Genomic DNA, 20,805 nt, shown 5'->3' with positions numbered 1-20,805 from the left:
ATTTATCCACAATCCCGCTTCGAAATTAAGATCTCTAAATTGTTTTAGAGTCTAAATGAGTCATGCAACTACGCAGCAGTCTATAATACAGTCTTAAAAAAGCGTTGTATATACATATACAAATAGTTAATTAAACCCGTGTAAGATGGAATAATTTTTTTCGCATCAAGAGTTGAATTACCAAGTCAGCAATTGGTTTTTTCTCCACACAGGTTGATTATATCGTCGGAGATGTCTGCAGCAGCCTCGTAATAACTCCGTCATACCCGATACCTATACATAATATAAACCTTGCGTATAGTTGTTTGAACGCGTCAAATGAAATTACACAAGTTTGGGGGGTGGAGGCGTCGAAGCAAGACGACACCTATCACCCCGTACTTGCAGGGGAACGCAAGCATACGATCATGTGCGCAAAAAGCTCGTAGTGCGTAAGTGTGTGAGTACGAGGAGTAAATGGGTCTCGTAACAAGGTGCATGTCTCTAAATAACAGTCTCTTCACCCACACATGGGTGAACATACAGGCATCAATGTCGGAGAGACTCGCTCTCGAATTCTTCGTGCTCTACCTCGCACCCTAGACAAGTGTAGCTGTGGCTGTATATCCGAAGTAAAGCTACAGCTACAGCTACAGGCACATCAATCTACTCTCATCCTCTATCTTCTCTCCGACACCGAAAGCTGCTCCCGCTGTTCCTCTTGCTCTCGTTTTTGCTCTTCGCCGAGGTATTGATCCAGCCAGGTTCTCAAGCGACGGACGACGACGGGGGCGCGAGGACGAAGGGCCGAGAAGCGGGAGGAAAACGGCGAACGTTTTCCACGCGCCGTCGTAGTTCGTGGGTGCCTATTCACCGTATGTATTCAGTATTTCAGTTCCAGTGTTGCTCGAGCCACCGACTGGGATGGTCACGTTGGCGCAGCTGCGGACGATTCAACGCGGCTGATTGTGACCCGCCATGTTCGTTATACCCAACCGTTTCCGCAGAGTTATCGTAAGTTAAAATGGACCAATCAATTATTCGCTTGTTGTTAAGTCCCGCAGGAACAATTACAGATCTCGGTTTTTCATCCGCGGATAAAGCTGCCACTGATAGCGCGTCGTCGCGACAGGACGGATAACAGTATTGACGATTTTTCAGCCTTCCGTTGCTCGCGGATTGTTATAGTTGTACCCTCGTATGTTTCTTTCAAGTTTTCTTATCAAATGTGGTTGACGGTGATGTTTGTAATCAACCAACGTTCGTAGATCCTGTAACTTATGCAGCTGTAATCTATGTCGTTATATGTATAACTTACTTTCTGCTGATGTACATTTACGCATAGTTTCACCAGTTCTATTACAACGGCTTATTTATTGTAATTTATACACTCGTGCGTCTTTGTGCATTTCGCACTATATAGTTCGCCATCCCAGCCGATAATGATATAATCCGTCTTCCATAGTATATGTATATGTATAAAACACCTACACGCATTCGCATAATGTATACTACATTGGCGCCACATGTAGTACCAGTCTATGGTAGAACCGTATCATGTGTTTTCACGCATTTCGTATGCACAGGTGTCAATTATTTATTATACATAATATCAGGAGATGAGCAGCAGTGACTATCCAATTGAATTGGGCCAATTTGTTTTATCCGTGCATTTGTAATCGCGAATAATCGATCTTCGTGACAACATATGTATCAAGAGACTTACGATTTTGGTAACACGTCAGTTGTTGATACGCATGTAATTTTCTTCTGTGACTATACTTTTATCATCCATACTCACAAGACTGTGATTTTTTAAACGAGTATAATGATTTCTTGGCACTTTGAATCGTTGTTACCTTGAACATTTCAGTAACAGGAAATTTGCGCAGTTTATAGAGAATATTCTTTAAAACTCTTGCACGAGAGTTTTGAGCAGTCCCTGACAGGGGTTGTTAATGGAAAGCCTGATGTTGACCCACATCGGCATTTCACTCCGAGCGATGCTAATGGAATCATAAATCCAGGTCAAGATCACATTTAATGTCTCAAGATTATACCCAGCGCTAGCGGAGAATAGAGGTCAAAAGGCTCTAGGGGTTGAGAGAGGGCCGAGCGAAAACACAACAGTTCATATTTCGTCCGACTAATTGTTCTTCCACGTGACAAAAGGGCTGAAAAGTTTGTAGACTTGCGCTGAATGAAAATACAAATCATCCTTCACACAACGAGATTTGAATGCCAGATAAGTTTCGGTTAATTCGTGCAAACGAAATCGACAACCCAAAGTAGTCGCTAAACGAAATTAATGATACATTTCGCTATTTTCGCTCTATAAATCCAGTCTTACCTTATTCAATTAATTCGGCAAAATACTAATCAGAGTTCGCAAGGTTATCGTGATGAACGAGCGTTTGTTTCCCACAATATAAAGCGATATTCCATCGAGTAAATCACCCTTGTGGCGTCGCAGATCGTTCAGTGTCTGCGCTATGAATAAGTAGTAAAATTAGTATCGGATCGAACGGCCGACCGACATGGCGTCGGGCTGTTTCCACTCACGTTGAACTCTTGCGAAGCTTGCTCCGTCGTAAGCTTAGACCATACAGAACAAAAACTGGGAAATTGGCCATGTTTGAATATGAAGTCTACGATCGTTTTCGTCAGAGTTGCCGAAATGAACGGAAAATGAACGGAAAACCAAGTCAAAGCTCACTGAAATTACGGATTTAAATACGAGATAATTTAATTCAGCATTCCCAACTTGCGAGTTTGCATTCAGAGTTTCGGGCCAGCGGTGAAGTCTGTTCGACCCTGCTAAAATGCTCCGGGATCGCGAACGGGAGAAGGGGAATCGAGACCCATTCCCCGGGATCCGGTAACTTGCAGCAACCCCTCTGAGATTGAGCCGAATTTTCAGGCAACTGGCTGGATACCGTGGCCTTGGCCCTTCTCTTCCACCCCTCCTCAACCATTTGCTCCGCATTCTCCACTCTTTTCTGCAGCCCTTCTAAACCCCGTCCCGTTTCGCCTCGGGATATTCCGAAAAAGGTGCGAAACTTGCCCCCGTTTTGATACATGCTGAACGGGGAAAAATCTGCCTTTCAAGTATATTCCTTATGAGACCATACGTTACGTAAGAAAATATTTCACGGGCATATATATTTAGATTTATAGAGCAGTGGTCATGTTTGTATGAAAATTATTTTTCCCCACCGCCTAGAAAGAGCATTTCGTAATTCGTATAAGAATTTTATTCAACCGACGAGCTTTGCGTTAGCGAAACTCATTGTATAATCGTTCAACCGTTGTTACATATTGAAAATCGTAATTGCTATTCTTACATGTCGAAGGGTGAGCAACGTTATATGATAATAATAATTTTCTTAATTCGTGAATTCTTTTGACGAAGAATTAAGTAAGTAGGTTACGAAATAAATGATCTGGTCGTTTTATCTGCTTTACAATTAAAAGACTGTCGACTTTTTGTCTCAAGTATATAGGTATAGTAATAATAGCGTAGGGTAGGCACATATTTTTTAGTCGCGAAATCCGTGGACGCAGACGCAGAATATTGGAGGCCGCATAGGTGGGGTGGTTCGTGGAAGATTACGTCCTTTCCATCGATTTTGCGTTCAATGAAGAGTAGAACTGTTCAACCGCGCCTCCGACTCGCGTATAAAACTGCCCATAGAGTTGAATAGAACAAAATACCTCAAGATTAGAGTCTTTTTACCCTGAACAATGTCTCGTCGTGGCGTGAAATATATCAACAATATTAAGGAATAAAGTAGTTGACGAAGGGGATTCGGAAGATTGTGACGATGAGATTAAACTCAGCATCTATTGCGTGTTTTGAAAATACGCTATAATATCTAATTGTGAGGTGGCATTTGTGCATAAAAATTATTCGTGCTATTTTCAGGATGTTTGGTGCCATAAAACATGTTATTATAAATATTTTTCAGGAATTATAGAGATTTTCGCGGAAAAATGACATAATGAGGGTTCGATTAAGAGACAAGCTTGACTTAAACCACAAAGCTCGAATGATGTTCACCACTTACATACGTCGGTGACAACGCTTTCTATATACACAGAAATGGATATACAAAAGAAATTTCTGTGCCCTCGCCTGGTTGATTACCTGGCCATTGTGGGGGCAAGACCACCATCGGCTTCTCGACAGCCCGTTCAGGTAATATAAAGACTTCTGCACCATCGCCTGCGTTACAAAATCTTACCTATAAAAAATATTTAAATGCTTTGATAAAAATCTAACCTGAATTTCCATGGGTTTTTTAAATTTTTACATATAACGTACTTGTATAGAGATTTTTAAGACGGATGCTAGTAAGGAAGTTTGACGATTTGGCAATGAAATATCACGGTCATCCCTAAATTCTGTCAATATATACGACTTCAGGTACCAGAGCTACTACGCAGATATCCTGTGGAAGATCACAAGGATTTTCCACTACCCCTTGATATGGTTTACTTTTGTCAACCCGAGGGCTGTAGTAGCGTTGGACCTAAACGTACAGTCTTGCGAGAGGCTACTTCCTTCACCTTCACACTTACCGACAAGGATTCTGGTCAGTATTAGCAACATTCAGATGCAATGATGAAAATCCTGCATCCACATGAGTCACCTCAGTAAGCGAGAAATCATTAAAAGGAATTTGATCTGACACTTGACAATCCGAATTTCACAAGAAAACATATTGCATAATGCGAAAGTCAAACCAAATCTATAGTTTTATCGTTTTCAACTTATAAGTCGGCGGTTTGATTTCGTCGAACTTTTTCATGTTTGAATTCTACCGCAATTTCAATTTTATCCAATCTGTAGTACACGATTCCGTCTCTATTCATTGGTATTCGATTATTGTGTACAAACGTGAATTCACCTGGAATATTTCATCTTATTTTCTACCTTATATTCCATAGTAGATTCATTATTACAATTCCACATTCCAAGTGGATTTAACAGCAAGAAATTAAAAGATCCCAAATCCGTAGTACAGACAAAACAATGAAACAAGTAATTCCAATTGATTTTCAGTTCGTCGAATCAGTTTCCTTGTAAAATTCGAATAGGCCTATCATTATAGCGAATCCGTTCAAACACGTTTTAATCTTTTTTCGTTTACCGAGAGCCTTGACGCTAAAAAACGATATGCGCGCTTACATCCGCCCATCTAGCATTGAAGCTATATTTGTGAATCTAATTGTCATTTCCATAATTTCTGTAATTTTTAGGACATGTTGAAATATGTATAGAAACAATGAATAAATTAGGATGATTATGTTCCCACAGGAAAAACACGTTACGGAATATGTGTAAATTTCTACCGACCTATAGAACGCGGCGGAAGTACGGGCGGAGGGGTGACAGGCAGGAGGGATAGGCACAGTACAACTTTTCGTCGCGAAAGCTGGAGAAAAAGCATGGAGAAAAGTTCAGACTCTGCATTTTCTAGGTGCAATGGCATTTTATTTATCATACAATACGACACAAAGTATATTGTATGTATGTGCTGTACTCTAGCTGGGCACTTTGTTTAATGTTTTTTATTCTGTGACTATACGACTGTATATCTAGAGCTGTTCTTTATAGCGACTATAGGAGCAGTGCGGTAGGACCAAGTGACTCTGAAAGGGACTGCCCCAGCAGGAGAGACTCGGACACACCACATGCACCTCATGCCCCAAGACTCGGTGTCACTGCACCAAGTGGAGACAGCGAAAGTGGAGGCAGCCATTCTCCTTCACCCAGAGCTTCTCGAAAACGTCAGGTGGGTCAGCAACAAAGTGCAAGAGACTCGCTAGCTGTGCACCCAAGGAAATGTGTTGGTATTTGAATTTTCCTATATCTTCTTTCAGCGTGTGAGGAATCATTCTTTGACGTCGCTCTGTATAATCTCTCATCATCCGTTTTTCTCAATATTTCGAGAATGCTTGTTTGTTCTGAAAAAAATCATCGACGCCTGCAATGAAAGCTCTTCCCCGAGGAGGGTGGGAGCCTCGAGACAAGTTAACAGGTAGGATTAGCCAACATTCACTTTACTTTTTTGATTTATTCAATGTGAAACAATGCAACTTTCGCATCACCTGCAGAGACACGGTATGGAGCGCGTTGACAAGTCAGGCTCTTGAAGGCACTCCGTCAATTGTACTTCATGATGTCAGAGAAATCGAAACGTGGATTCTGCGACTACTAAGTGCCCCTGTTCCTGTTCCTGGAAAAACTAGAGTAGAAGTTGAAATACTCTCTCCGTCGTTACAACCGCCGCTCTGCTTTGCCCTACCTGATCACACCAGGTTTTCATTGGTCGACTTTCCGCTTCATCTTCCCTTGGAATTGTTAGGTGTTGACATATGTTTGAAAGTTCTAACGCTGATTTTGCTTGAACATAAGGTGACTATAATAAATTTATTATGAATGCCTAGTGCTAATAATTTGAGTCTCTTTCATATTTTGCTGCTATTGTTGAATGAAAATTATTCATTACTTTTCCAGCTTGTGCTACAATCCCGAGATTATAACGCCTTGTCAATGTCAGTCATGGCATTTGTTACAATGATCTATCCACTGGAATATATGTTTCCTGCAATCCCATTGCTTCCGACGTGTATGAGCTGTGCAGAGCAACTGCTGCTGGCTCCCACACCGTTTGTTATTGGTATTCCGGCAACTTTTCTACTATACAAAAAGAATTTCAGAATGCCCGATGATATCTGGCTCGTTGACTTGGACAGCAATAAAATTACACCACCTAGTGGCTTTGGTGATACGTTACCTCCGCTGCCTGAACCGGAGGGTACTATTTTAAAAAATCATCTGAAACAGGTTAGTAGAAACAAGTAAACTGCACGCGTTAAAATTTCGTCAAAATTGACAAAATGAAAAGCAATTTATTTCTCTGTCACGACTATCTGCCTTTAATGTGTATCAAATCTATGTTTCTATCTATCGGCACTAATTCTGTATGAATTTTTCAAATTTTCTGCTGCACCGTGTGTTTCTGAAGGCAATGCAACTCATGGACCAAGTTGGAGCTGGTGTAAATACTCTATATAGTATCTTTTTATGCACGAAGCATGTAACTGATCAAATTCAAATAACTAACACGACTCTTTGAATGTGAATTAGTAACTCAACTTCTTACTTAAAATCTATGAAAAAGACTTAGATGCTATTTGTTGTTCAGGCAATGGGCAGCTTAGTAACACCGCAACCACAACAGCCTTCCCCACAGCATGCGTTACCACAACCTTTGATGCAGTCACCTAGTAGAAGAGAAAGTTCGGCGTCGCATCACTCAACTTTAAGGTGTGTTTGATTTATATTGAAATGCAGCCAATAGCGGATATCATAACTAATTATTTAATTTTGCAGTGTTTCTTCCGCTCGGCATCGACCCAGCATGGACTATAGTATGCACAGTCAACATAGTGCTGCGAATTCCCCTGGAACGCCATCCACATCCAGTCCACATCGCACGTCACTAACTCCTTCAATGAGTCCAACTTCGACTCAAAAACAAACCCCTCATCCGTCACCTGGTTTCAATCCATTTATCTACGGAAACGATGTTGATTCCGTTGATGTGGCAACTCGTGTTGCTATGGTCCGCTTTTTCAACTCTCAAAACCTCTTGGCAAACTTCAGCGAACACACAAGAACCTTGAGACTCTATCCAAGGCCGGTAGTAGCCTTTCAAATTAATTCGTTCCTAAGATCAAGACCGAGAACCAGCAGCTTTTTGAATAAATTTGCAAGGACGCAGGCAGTCGAATTCCTAGCAGAGTGGTCGCTCACTCCAAGTAATGTGGCTTTCCTGAGAGTCCACACAGGTGTATTCGACCCGACTCAAATTGGCGACAAACCACGTTGGTACGCTCCCAGCTTAGAGCCAATATATTTTCCCATCTGGGATTCAAACGGATCCTTAGCTGCAGCGATGAGAACTTTACAACAACTTGAAAATCAGCCAACAGACGAAAGTGGATCTGACTCCGAGGGAGCCGATAGTACCAGTTCGTCTTACTCTTCACTTAGCGATTTCGTATCGGAAATGGTATCTTCTGATCTTTCACCCAGTAAGTTGAAATCTATTTCTTAGTAAATGAAATTTGCCACTTGGCTGAGAAATTGAAAACGTTTATTCATCATCTGTACTCATACCGTTTTTCCAAATTTCAGGCTACCATTGCCCTCAAGCAACGCAGCCACAACCTATGTCTCTTTCAGTTGATCCAAAGAATGTCTACAATCCCCCTAGTTCTTTACAATACCCTGGTGCCGACGACGATCCCCCTACCAGACCTGGAAGTCCACTAAGTACGTCATCAAGTCACAGTGATCTGAGCAGCCCCAGTTTCAACAGGGATTCCGAGCTTGAATTAAATCCAAGGATTCAAGAGGGTTCGCAAGTAGCTAAAAGTGATAATGTAAGAATTATGCACAATATTCAGTACTTACTATTTACATGAAAAGTGATCCCTTAGGCTATAGATGGCTTTTGCTTAACTTGATTCAGGTATGGAACTGATCGAATATTTGCTAACTTCTGTTGCCTACTCAATTACAAAGATGTTCTGTAATAATGTATCCTCAATAGATCATCAGTCGTTGTAGGGATAGGACTTTTTAGGGAGGTACATTAACAGAAATTGGCACGCGATCACTTTGAGGTATCACATTTAGTTCGTCTTCTTCAAACTGCCGATAAAATGATAAATTGTAGACTAGTTTCAAGAGGGAGAATAGAATTGAGCTTTAAAAACATTGGTGCAATGTGCCTTTAGTTGGCTTAATAGATATCAGCACTCAATGCACCTCATTAAAACGCCATTACATATACTTAAACGCTACCTCCGAAAAAGAACAAAAAAAAATTCATAAACCACTATGAAGTTGAGAATCTCTTGTACAAGTATAATTATCGTTGCTAATAGAGGAATTGAATATGAAATCATAGGATAAAGAGGAGGGAGGTAGCTTTGAATCAGACTCAGCATCGACAACAGCCACACCACGCACAATCCTGAGTGCACAAAGTACAGTAGGCCAGTTTGGAAGTGGCGCGGGGTCTTTAGTGACCCCATCACCCAGTGATACAGAGCGCCCTACCACTCCCCACCGGACCTCACGCCTCAATAGATCTGTCACTCCAGTGAGTCAGTTGTCATGCTCACCTCATTCTTTTTCTTCACACATTCATTTGCTGAAGCTTTAATCCGCTTATTGCTATGCTAAGTATGTGTATGTATATAGCTGATGCACGACACCTTTGATAACTGTACTGGGCTGTGCGATTAATCGGCAGCTTCGATTAATAATTTTTTCGATTAATAGAATAATTGATTGAGTTCTTCGATTAATCGATTAATCGCACAGCACTGAACCATACTAAAGTACTTCAGATTATAAGCGATATAATCGATGGGCTTTTAAGTACCAGAAACAGACTCAAGTAAAATCAGCATGTGTATCAATAAGTGATTACGAAATTACTTTAACAAATTCAAAGTTTAAATTATATTCGTGTGCTCTGAATGTTTTTTTTTTCATTGTTTTTTTTTCATTATTGAAACTGTAAGATTTACCAGGACAGAATGAATATTACAGCCTTAATATGCAAATACGTCATATTTTCCTCATTGTTTAATGGGTTTGATGTCTTCTCACCACAATCTTATATGCCATTTGCTAAAACTTGACTTAAATTCAAATGTTCATTTTGGTTGACGTATTTAATGTTGCTCTATCCGCACTGTGTATTTATATACACAAATAAAAGATTTACCTTACGTATCAGACAACAATTTTTAATTCAATTATTTATACATTTCGTGACGAAGGTACCATACCAAAGTCTTAAGTCAATTTTTTGCTAGTACAAGATCAGGATGTACTATTTACCAATGTTTAGAATAATTATTTATAATTTGTTCCCTGTAAATAGTCATCACGTTTCAACGGATAATATAAACTTTCTTTGCACTTTAAGGTTCCGCCACTCAGTCCAGGGCCACAACGCCAACCAAGTGTAGGCAATGTTCTGGCACGTACATCGAGCTTTGGATCAGCGGTTGGACCTCTTCTTCCGAGACAACCAAGTGGTGGGAGTAACAATGGGTCACCTACATTACCTCGTCAAGCGACTACTGGTAATGGCGTTCAGCGTCATCATAGTGGGAACAGCAATGTTCCTCGACAAAACAGTGGAAGTAGTACTGGAACTGGTGTTATTAGGCAAGGATCACAAGGATCGTTATTTGAACAGTTTGCCTCACAAGCTAAAGATTTAGTCAGGGAGACGACAAGACAGAGTAGTCAAGATGGACTACTCGCTCATATGGACAAGGTAATAAGTAGTGAAACATCTTTCTCTTTTATCAAATTGAAACAAGATTTGTGTGATAAGACTGATAATTTTTGTTTGAACTAGCTGAAGCATCAAGCAAGGGAGAAAATAAATGAAGCTGGCGAAGAAAGCTTATTTGCACCCTTGGAACAGGTAAACGATATTTTTCGATTGAATTCTTAGTATATCAATCATCAAAGTTTAAGTATTGACAGTATGATTGTCAAACACAGCTTACGCAGCAAACCAAGAAAGCGATGGGTGAAGCATCAAAGTCGGTTCAGGAAGTATCAAAGAATGCCTTAGAAGCAAGTAAAACAGCTGCAGGTGTTAGTAAAAATACCTTTGATGATTTGACCTATGTGGGAAAAAGTACTTTTGGCGATTTGACTAAAAGTGCTAAAGAAGCTGCGACCAAAAAAGGGTTGCTCAAGGTATCATTATATATCTAATATTGTGTGTACTGTCAGGAGAATAACTAAAATGTGATCTTTAATTTTGACAAATCTGTCAATATTTTACAGGGACTCGGTGATTCCCAGCAATCACCTCCACACACTTCCCCACCACCTGGTCCACTTCAACGAAGAGATTCTAGTAGTACCCAGTTAGTCGCATCTGACTCTCGTGCTGGTAGAAGAGATATTGGCCGTGATTTTTTTAGCAATATAAGTAGTGATCTGAATGGCATAGCTGCGCAAACTAGCAGTATGTTTAGTGATTTATTTGGTGAGTCATACTTGCAAATGCTGGGTTCAATTAGAAGTTTAATAGGAAATTGTAAATTATTTAGAAAATACTTCTTCTTGCAGGCAATAAGCATAGCTCTAATCGGAACGCTAATCCGCATCCTCAATCGCAAAAACCTAAAGAAAAATCTCAGACATTTGGACCCTTCCCCAAAGGTACGCCCGATATGCAGAGAATATCTGTGATTGAAGTATTTATCTCGGTATTTACAACACAGTAAGTTATACAACTGAAATCTGTTGGATTTTTCAGGTAGAAAAGGGCTGGTCGAGAGATCATCGTTGATAAAACATTCAACCAACAAACCTAGTCAGGAGGAATTACAACGGATGCAAAATGTAGAACGATCGAGTACAAATAGCGATAATCAAGCATTCCTAACAGATGTGAGCATTATTAGTTGCATGAATATAAAAACAATTATAAGCACAGAAGTAACCAACACTAGCAAAACTTCCTCGATATTACGCAATAGCTTCTCGTTTATGATGACTCAAAGTCAAATAATGCATTTTTCAGATTGTGAACCAAGCATTAGCAGGAGAAGGAGTGGGCTGGCTCAAATTGAATAGGTTGAAAAAACTAATGGAAGACGAGAGTTATCGCAACCTTGTTGTAACGAATTTGAATAAGGGTCTTGAGAGAAAAATAAGTCCTGATGATCATATCGATGACGTTGTACGTATATTTTTGTGAATTCAATTTTTAATGGTACAGTATCCAGCAAAGTAAGGGAACACATATTTTCCTATGCAGTGCGTTTCACGGCCAGTTTATAAAGGGATGCTGAAGTGCCTTCAAGCTGTAGTTCACGGCCTGGTACATACTTATAGCAATTTCGGACCCGGTGGTATGGCATCTGTATTCCAACTGATGGAGATTGCACATACACACTACTGGAGCAAAGACCTAACAGAGGGAGGATTTGAAAGTTCTCTCATATCTCAGGTAAACATCCAAGTGAAAACGATTTATGACCAATTTTTCATTCGTATTTTCACTCGTATTCCTTATGTGTAACAGTTACTAATGAATGATTTTTTTCTCTTCCGCTGCTACAGACTTCCAGTCCGTTTGGTAGTAAAGAAAATTTGAGATCACCGCAGTCCCCGAAGCAGCCTGACTTGTCAGACTTATCTAGGAAATCATCCCTTCAACCGTCTTCAGGTATGATGGGATTAGATATTCATATTTTATGGATCCCTTACATTACTTTCAACGTATAATTTTTGTCTCAGAGTTACCACAACTCAGATTGGAAATGTCACACCCTCAATTACCTGCAGGTGGAGATGAAAATCAATCAACTACAGAAATGTTTCTCGATATGTTTTCGAAGAAAGGAAAATTGCTCAGCAGATTAACGTCATTTGACTCAGAGGTATTCCATAGTTGAATTTTTTTACTAGTCCTAAAATCCACTAATAATATATATGTGTACACGCATGCTGTGTTGGCTGGACTCATATGATGCACTATGCGCGTAATCACTTTCCTTATAGTGTATTTCTGTTTCAATTTTATCTTTGACATTGAGCCAAATTTCATATCTATAACTCAATTCACCTATTTCTATAGATCAGACAAATGTTTTTCTCCGTCATGAGAAACAGACCGGTGATGATTAATTATAAATTCAGGAGAGGAAATTCATAATGTACATATGTTATTGCATTAGAATTAAATTTCTGTGTGGAAACCTAATATATCGAAAAACATCAAAAAATGTTTATATTTAAAATACTACCTATTTGTACGCCGTGACACATGCAATCAATATATCATTGATGCCATTCTTGTACGTTAGCTGCAGTGTGACCAAGTAAACAAAGTCTACTGTAAAAGAATGTCAAAAATAGCTTCAATGTGACCAAGTACACAGTTTTGCTGCAAATGAATGTCAAACATAGCAGATTTGTCAGTTGTGTGTATTGTCGCTACCTAAAAACTTTCAATATTTGTGTGTTTCATTGATTTTTTAAGAAAGAAACCACACCTTCTAATTTGACATTTTTTTTGATCTACTCAGCTTTCAGTGTACATATGCTCTGCAGCATTTTACCATGAGTATTTTATCCTTACTTGGTCGCACTATAAAAAGCTTGCGAATGTTTTGAATGAACTGGACTGCAGGCAGTGCACGCTGTGTTTGTAGGGAGGGCATGGCGCAGGTGGTGGTACAGGAAGCAGTGAAGCCCTCTCAACTGATGGGGGCAGCATAATTACGAATCCTGCATTTCGTCAAGCACATCAGGCCTCTTTTCGCAGTACCGTCTCTGATAGTGAGGTTGAGCAAGGCAATGTGAGTCGTGCAGTATATTATAATCCATTTTCAGTCAAATGTATCATGCATATTTCAGACTTGATGTATGCTTCTGCGTAAATAGCATGAAGCTTAGCATGGTTTCTCAAACTTGTTGATGACTTTGAACCATGATCACGTTGCTTCGTCATTCTAATAATGCATATGTATGTAGAGAATTACAAAATATGTTAACATATTTAAAAATGCTCCACTTCAAGAATAGTTTCTATTATGCTACACATCGATATATTATATGGCAAATTTTGTACTTCTTTACTATGTAATGTGCCACGATCTTTTATTGAACAATGCTCAATTCTTATTGTGCTTTAATTATATATCTATTGTGATTTTCCACATAACGATGTCAATTCAGAGATGATCATATCTGAAAAATCTAACATTCAAAATCCCATAAAAGTAATTTGATAAATGCTTCTATTTCAGTTTCCACACCAAGGTAAACAGCGTACTGCGAGTGTTTGGTCCAGTAAGTCGTCTTTAAGCACTGGATTTAGATATCACGGCGGAAGTCTTGTTCCAACAGTAACAACACCGAGTCCAGAAGCAGCTCGAACTTATCTTTTTGAAGGTAATTCTATTCACCAGCTAGTCTGAAGTTGAAAAAATTTATGTGGAATTTTGTACATTTATAGGGCTATTGGGCAAAGAAAGATCTTCTCTCTGGGATCAGATGCAGTTTTGGGAGGATGCATTCCTTGACGCTGTTTCTCAGGAGCGTGATATGGTGGGCATGGATCAAGGACCAGGAGAAATGATGGAAAGGTATTTCGAATCGCGTATCACGCATATTCTTATGATGCTTTTTGAATAGATTTACCGATATTTGAGTAAAGTAACATGTGCAAACTATATGCATGGATAGTATCCTAAGAAGAATTTTCACAGTCATTATATATTCATAGGTACAAGAGTCTGAGTGAAAGTGAGAGGAGGAGGCTGGAGCATGATGAGGACCGATTATTATGTACTTTACTGCACAATTTGACAGCTATTTTGGTAATGCTCAATGTTGATAAAGGGGAACTGAAGCGTAAAGTGCGTAGATTACTTGGAAAAAGTCACATCGGCCTCATTTACAGTCAAGAGCTTAATCAGCTATTGGATCAAATGACCAATCTTGTAAGTATGGCCAACTTGTCGTTTCAAACTCACTACAGTAAGCATATTCTTGCTACTAAAATGTGTTTACAATACATAGTTATAATATTCACCACTACACAAATTCATCGTAATTTTTTAGCATGGCAATGACATTGATCTAAAGCCTCTCACTTCTCGTCAAATGCACCGTCAATCATTTACTGTTCATGCTGGTGTCGATGCTGAAGGCGATTTGCGTTTTTTGGAAGTACGGCACGATGGTTTGGTACTCAGATCAGTAAATGGTGTCATTGTTGAGCGCTGGTGGTACGAACGCTTGGTTAATATGACTTATAGCCCTAAAAATAAAGTTCTCTGCCTCTGGAGGCGAAATGGAGGGCAAACTCAACTGCATAAATATTACACTAAAAAGGTAAGAATTTACTCTGATATTCATGGTAGACCTGGTGACAGTACAGTATCGCAGTAAACATACCTATTTGGTAACCAGCCATTAACTGATACTGTATGTACTTTACGTACTTTATGTTCTAAGTTTTATTTTCGTTTCAGTGTAAAGACCTGTATTATTGTATAAAAGACGCAATGGAGAAAGCGGCGCAACGAGGTCGAGGTGCTGGTTCGGGTGTAGAATTAGGTGGTGAGTTTCCAGTGCAAGATATGCGCACGGGTGAGGGGGGCCTTCTCCAAGTATGCATGGAGGGCGTGGGTCTACTCTTCGCTAATAGCAAGGTACGATCTATTTCTCTTGAATTAACGTATCAGTGTGAGATAAATTCAAGTTCAGTACATACATCGAGTTTGTACCTTTTCTCGTTTTCATTTTGTTGAACCATTCATGTGATGCAAAAATATTATATTTAATAAGATTTTCAATATTTTAATCTTGTAGCTAGTTATTATTCGTTGAATTACACTTTAGGTATATATTGTCAATTTATTTAGCAGATTTTTTACCCCGACTAATATTTAAATACTTATTTCAGCAGTTAACATAGTTTACCTAGTTAATACATATAATCAAACTCAGTTACATTGAAAGCCTACTTCAACGTTTCGACAGTATCACTTGCCTCGGTTCAACAACACTGATATATTATAACAAGTATGCGATGAACATAAAATCAACTATGAGTTTCCCGCTACAAGCACTAGACCTTTTATCACTGAAAACAGATTAAACAAAATTATATCTATACATACATTTGTGTGAAAACATCCAGCTCATCACACTGTCGATAAAAAATACCCTTAAGACTCTCTTGCATCATATTTTTGATTTCTATGTTCACGCATTTGTGGAATTATGCATCCAGATTACGCAAGTCAAAATGCATAAGGTAAAATTGTCAAGTGATTTGCTTTGCAAACGGTTTTCAATTTATAAACGAGTGTGACATGTGCGTCATTAAAAATTTTTTCCCGGATATGTCATATTTAAGAACAGTGAATTGCTCAAGATAATTCTATCTGATTGACATAGAATAACCGTTGGACCGGGGCAGAAGGGTAGGGAGCGTATCGTGGCCCTATCTCTTCATACTGTCTGTATACTTTTAATTATTGACTTTTCTCTCTGTGTTTTTCGTTGATTGCATTGATGCAAGGACCACTCAATATTATCTCCCATCGCTATAGCCACCACGATCTGCTTAATTTGTATTTGTACGTATCTTCTCAGTCTTACCTATGGATCTGAAAAAAACCTTGATACACAATACTGTGGAATATTACATGCTCATTGTTCAATCGTCTTGAGGGCATAAAAGACAGCAGGATACTGAGCAGGAATATGCATTGTATTTGAAAATTGGAGAGTACATTATTTTCATACGACTTGCACTAAATCAAATCTCTCACAATCTGCATTATTAATTATATAAAATTATGTTCATGTATTATACATATATGAGTATTTCCTTCACTTGACAAAGTGATTGATGAGAAATTCAATGACGCATATAGGATACGGTAATTACTAAATATTATTGCCAGGTCACATTTACAGCTCTAATTTATTATTGGTATTATGTTGGATATGTTTTGTTTGAGCGTTATTCAATGTTTTTCTTGCATGGAGCTCGATGTGCAGCTGCAGTCTCTTTTATCTGTATTATAATTATTAAGGATTTTGAAAAAAAGACAACATATCATTTGTCCATATACTCTATATTCTCATCTCTTATGATTTGTACTGAATGTTGGATGCTATATTATACCTTTCTATAAGTCTACCAACCTTTTTTCTGTCGTGGTCATGTTCGAGAAAAGTCTATATATATACGTGTATGTGTATATATATATATATATATATATACATACATACACACATATGTACGTATTTATTTATCTATATATATATATATATATTTACTCCGCAAACATGAATAAATATGTACGGGATGAATGTTACAAGATAGGTGGTATTATAGATGTAGGTAGGGCTTTATTAGGCTGTTCACTTTGGTGCCCCGTCGCACACATGGCGCTAGAGGATAGACTTTTCTCAGCTTAGGGAACTTTTGAGATGGTCCTTGAACAATGAAACCTCGCTAATGCAGATTGGCCATGACAATAGGCAACGGCTGTATATAATATATACCGCACAATTCTGTTATTTTAAAAGTAAAAGTTATACTAATGCGTATACTGTATTATATCATATTACTTAATTTAATTTTATGTTTTCTGTTTTCTGTTCTTGTCCTGTCTGTCGACATTACCCTGGCTTGGGTAAACAGGATTTCGAGGTATTATCAAAAAACTCATTGTTTGTTACCAGTTCAGTATTGATTAATATATTCAATGTTGGCCGTGTTCCGGAAATGCTTATTTATTTCACCATTACTTTTAGTCGTGTTCCACTGTTATATTATTCTCAGATTGCATTTAAACTAATTGATCTGCTCTGTCTACTTCACTGTTTTCTTACCATATTGATCGATTGATGTTAGTTGTGGTATATGTTCCGTCCGATATCATAGAGCTCACCTAGTACCAGTAACATTATTGTGCAGATTTTTTGATTTTTTCTTTTTCCTTTGGTTTTTACATAACATCCATATCAAATACATTGTGTGTGTATACATATACATTTGTGTGTATATATACATATATCTTATGTAGCGTAAGATGTATCTGTAGTTCTGAAACCGTGCACAATGCTGGTACTAGAAGAGGCAGAGTGAGTGTTAGAGATGCTGTTCATTATGAAAAAAAAAATGTTATGGTCAAAGCTTATTAAAAAAATATGAATATAAATACTGGACTTTCGGAGTGCGGCCGTAGAGAGTGTGTGCCCCGATAGCACCAAGACGTAGTGACACCCGTAGTGCCTCACTAATCCCGAACTTGACGTAATTCATTCCCTTAAGACTGGGGGACTGCATTACTCACACATTGATGAAACATATGTTTCTGCTGATATTATACAATGAATAAGGCTTAGGAACACTATATATGTTGTAGTTGTGTAAGTAAGAAAATTTTTCCCAATTTCCTGACAATTATAAAGGACCTATATCTTGGTGGTATACACTGTACGAAAAAGTATTCATTATTATTATTGATAATAAGACACGTCTACATAAATTAAAAGTAAATTTTATATAGCATTGGCAGTAAGTAATTACATGCATTTGGAGTAGATTATTTAATATATCTTTTTTTCCACGACTTTCAAAACACGGAACATCTATCGGATATATAAACGTTTAAATGTAAATACGCAGAATGAATGAAATAGTGTATACATTCCTATGACCTCCAAAGTTTTCGCAAAGTTTTCAATATTCGTATAAGAGTTGGCGATTCTCTCCTCATGTCAGATAAGTCTTTAGTATGTTGACATGTTGTAGATGCGCAAATCCATCAACTTATAATGGGGAAAAAATATCAGCAAGAATGAAAATTTCACCGAGTGTTTACAGTCACCCAATCTTAAGATTCATCTCGCTATCCTCATTTCTTGCTCCATATCGATAACCACATCATTTCGCCCATCACCTAGTAGAGCAATGGATTGGTGCTACCTAGAGCTATCATCCTTATATATATATTATAACTTAACTCAGCGATCACTTTTATATACTATCCAGCCAACAGACCTGTAACTCATACACTATACCTATACATTACAATTTTCACACTCATGGCATGGCACTGCTACATGATGTTTCTAGTTTCAATTGTTACTACCACACAAATATATATATATGTATGTATATATTTAATTATATTTATATATATATATATAAATAAATGGTATATATATATACATATATATATATATATATATATATATATATATATACCAACTATACAACAAATACTATACATTTAATACTATACTGCAACTAAACTGTAACTGTGCATTGTTACCGGGGACATTGTCCACCACTAAACTAGATGATATAAATGCACATTTAGCAATCTCTCAATGCCAAGCAATCAACAATGTAAGATGAGTTTAGGCCATCTCCAGAGTTGCCTGCTGTTGCTACTATACTATTGCTGCTGTTGATGCTTGGATAATGCATTTTAAGCTACGTACCGCTGCTAAATAATTGCATCGCTCTGTACCGCTCTCATTCTCCACGCTTTAAATGTTTGCATGGATTTAAAATCAACCTTAATATTCACAGCTAACTCTTCAATCCTGCTTCTACCATATTGGATTTAATAAATGTTACATGGTATAGTAATTGGAAAATGGCCAGGACTTGTCTGTGCTCTATTATTTTTTTTATCAAACTCAGACATTTAATCATTGGAAAATCCTCATATTACTTTAATGATTCTAGTCAACGATAAGGAATAGAGATAATGTGCCCAACAATTTATTTTATCCAATATACTTCTCACCGTTGAGTGGTACCTAGAATTTGCATGGTAGCACTAGAAATATTACAATATATACTTGACACTAATGTATAAAAATTGTGTTAATTGCAGTTTTTTGTAAGACTCGATCATATCCGCAAGTGCTTTACACAGAAGGGTGGGATCTTCGTTTTGGAAGAATTCAGTAAGTGTTTTTAATAGGTATAATGAAGTATTATTAATAGCGAAACATTTTTTATCATTTCATTAATTCACCATTCTTTGAGGCATCGTCCAGTGATTTCATCACTATTGAGATATAAAAATGTCAACGGAATATTTTATCTTATTTCAGATCCTAAAACTAGACAAGTAATTCAACGTAAATATAAGTCACAATTGGTAAGTGTTATCCAACTCCTTCAAACGGATTACGATCATATACGCCTAAGCCATCTTTTCTCCAAAACTCATGTAGTACTATAACGAACCGATTATTATTTGAAATTTTTGTTAAAAACTATTATTTGTTATTTTTAAGCAGAAACATATTTTGATTTATTTTGAATGTAATTAAAAAATTTTATCACACATATACAGGCAGGCGAAACAGCTCACTGCTTACACAGAGTCTTCTCCATTGCTCACGCTGCTCAACTATCTGCAGAGGCACAGATTGTTGATAAAACTGATACATCAATGCATGAATCTTTAATTCACACACATGTTTAATTTTATCAGTCCAAGTGTAAGTTTCCTTTTGTTTCAACCCTCTACTATGATTATTATCAAACCAGAATATGCTCCTCCTTAAGTTTCTCATATATTTTCAACTCATATGTCGTATTATTGTCTACTGCACGTTAATAATTCATAATTGTTAAGCGATGAACGGAAACACATTTTGTTCCTCACTTTTCAGGCAGATCAGATCTGCTATGCAGTTCTCTGTGTCTTTTCGTATCTTGCTGCTGGCATGGAAGATCGTAAACAATTACAGCAGCAGCAACAACAGCAATATCTAAATCACCCTACCGGCAGTGGTGCACAAGCGATGCATGGATCTGGATTATCGCAGGCAGGTTCCCCACGTCACCACTGACATAGAGGCAGACACTCTCTCCCATTGGGGCATAACTATGATAGTTGTGCCCCCTACGCCTGCCTACCTTGGGTATAGTAGGGAACAGTTATTCGTTGCATCTTATTAATACCTTGGGGAATTCGTACAAGAATATCATCTAGTCCTTCTTTCATTTGCAAAAAAAAGGTAACTTTGTTTCCAACTCTTTGTTTACATACGGTGCAAAGTAATATTTGGATTCATTGCGAATAACTCAGTCAAAAGCCTGTTTCAATATTATAATAACGAGTCAGTTCGGTCTGGTTTAGCTTAGCGCGTTATAAAGTAATTACTTTTTTGACGGGTACACACGGTACACTGCAATT

General features: G+C 38.0%; 1 protein-coding gene across 10 annotated transcripts; it reads left to right on the top strand.

Annotated features, from left to right (window-relative positions):
* The first annotated feature begins 887 nt into the window (after positions 1-887).
* Positions 888-20,649, top strand: LOC124412076 (MAP kinase-activating death domain protein). 10 transcript variants are annotated; one of them, XM_046891672.1, is made up of 34 exons: positions 888-993; positions 3,948-4,177; positions 4,406-4,574; positions 5,300-5,462; positions 5,585-5,777; positions 5,866-6,023; positions 6,100-6,400; positions 6,503-6,832; positions 7,014-7,046; positions 7,194-7,315; positions 7,382-8,085; positions 8,189-8,436; positions 8,967-9,161; positions 9,999-10,355; positions 10,440-10,508; positions 10,589-10,789; positions 10,880-11,084; positions 11,168-11,260; positions 11,358-11,491; positions 11,625-11,783; positions 11,862-12,053; positions 12,167-12,272; positions 12,344-12,486; positions 13,261-13,407; positions 13,858-14,002; positions 14,067-14,196; positions 14,337-14,553; positions 14,675-14,947; positions 15,088-15,267; positions 17,277-17,285; positions 19,489-19,561; positions 19,712-19,758; positions 19,957-20,104; positions 20,279-20,420. In XM_046891672.1, the coding sequence occupies exons 2-33, from the start codon at positions 4,082-4,084 to the stop codon at positions 20,086-20,088; spliced, it is 5,724 nt and encodes a 1,907-aa protein (XP_046747628.1). In that variant the 5' UTR covers positions 888-993; positions 3,948-4,081; the 3' UTR covers positions 20,089-20,104; positions 20,279-20,420. The 10 variants fall into 10 exon arrangements, with proteins under 10 accessions (XP_046747628.1, XP_046747626.1, XP_046747625.1 ...); XM_046891670.1 differs by lacking the exon at positions 19,957-20,104 and having other exon boundaries at positions 5,609-5,777; positions 20,279-20,649; XM_046891669.1 differs by lacking the exon at positions 19,957-20,104 and having other exon boundaries at positions 5,600-5,777; positions 20,279-20,649.
* Positions 20,650-20,805: the final 156 nt, after the last annotated feature.

The sequence above is a fragment of the Diprion similis genome, chromosome 11 (assembly GCF_021155765.1).
Source record: "Diprion similis isolate iyDipSimi1 chromosome 11, iyDipSimi1.1, whole genome shotgun sequence".
NCBI lineage: Eukaryota > Metazoa > Arthropoda > Insecta > Hymenoptera > Diprionidae > Diprion > Diprion similis.
Note: the sequence above shows the minus strand (reverse complement) of the source record. Positions and strands in the feature narration are given on the sequence as shown.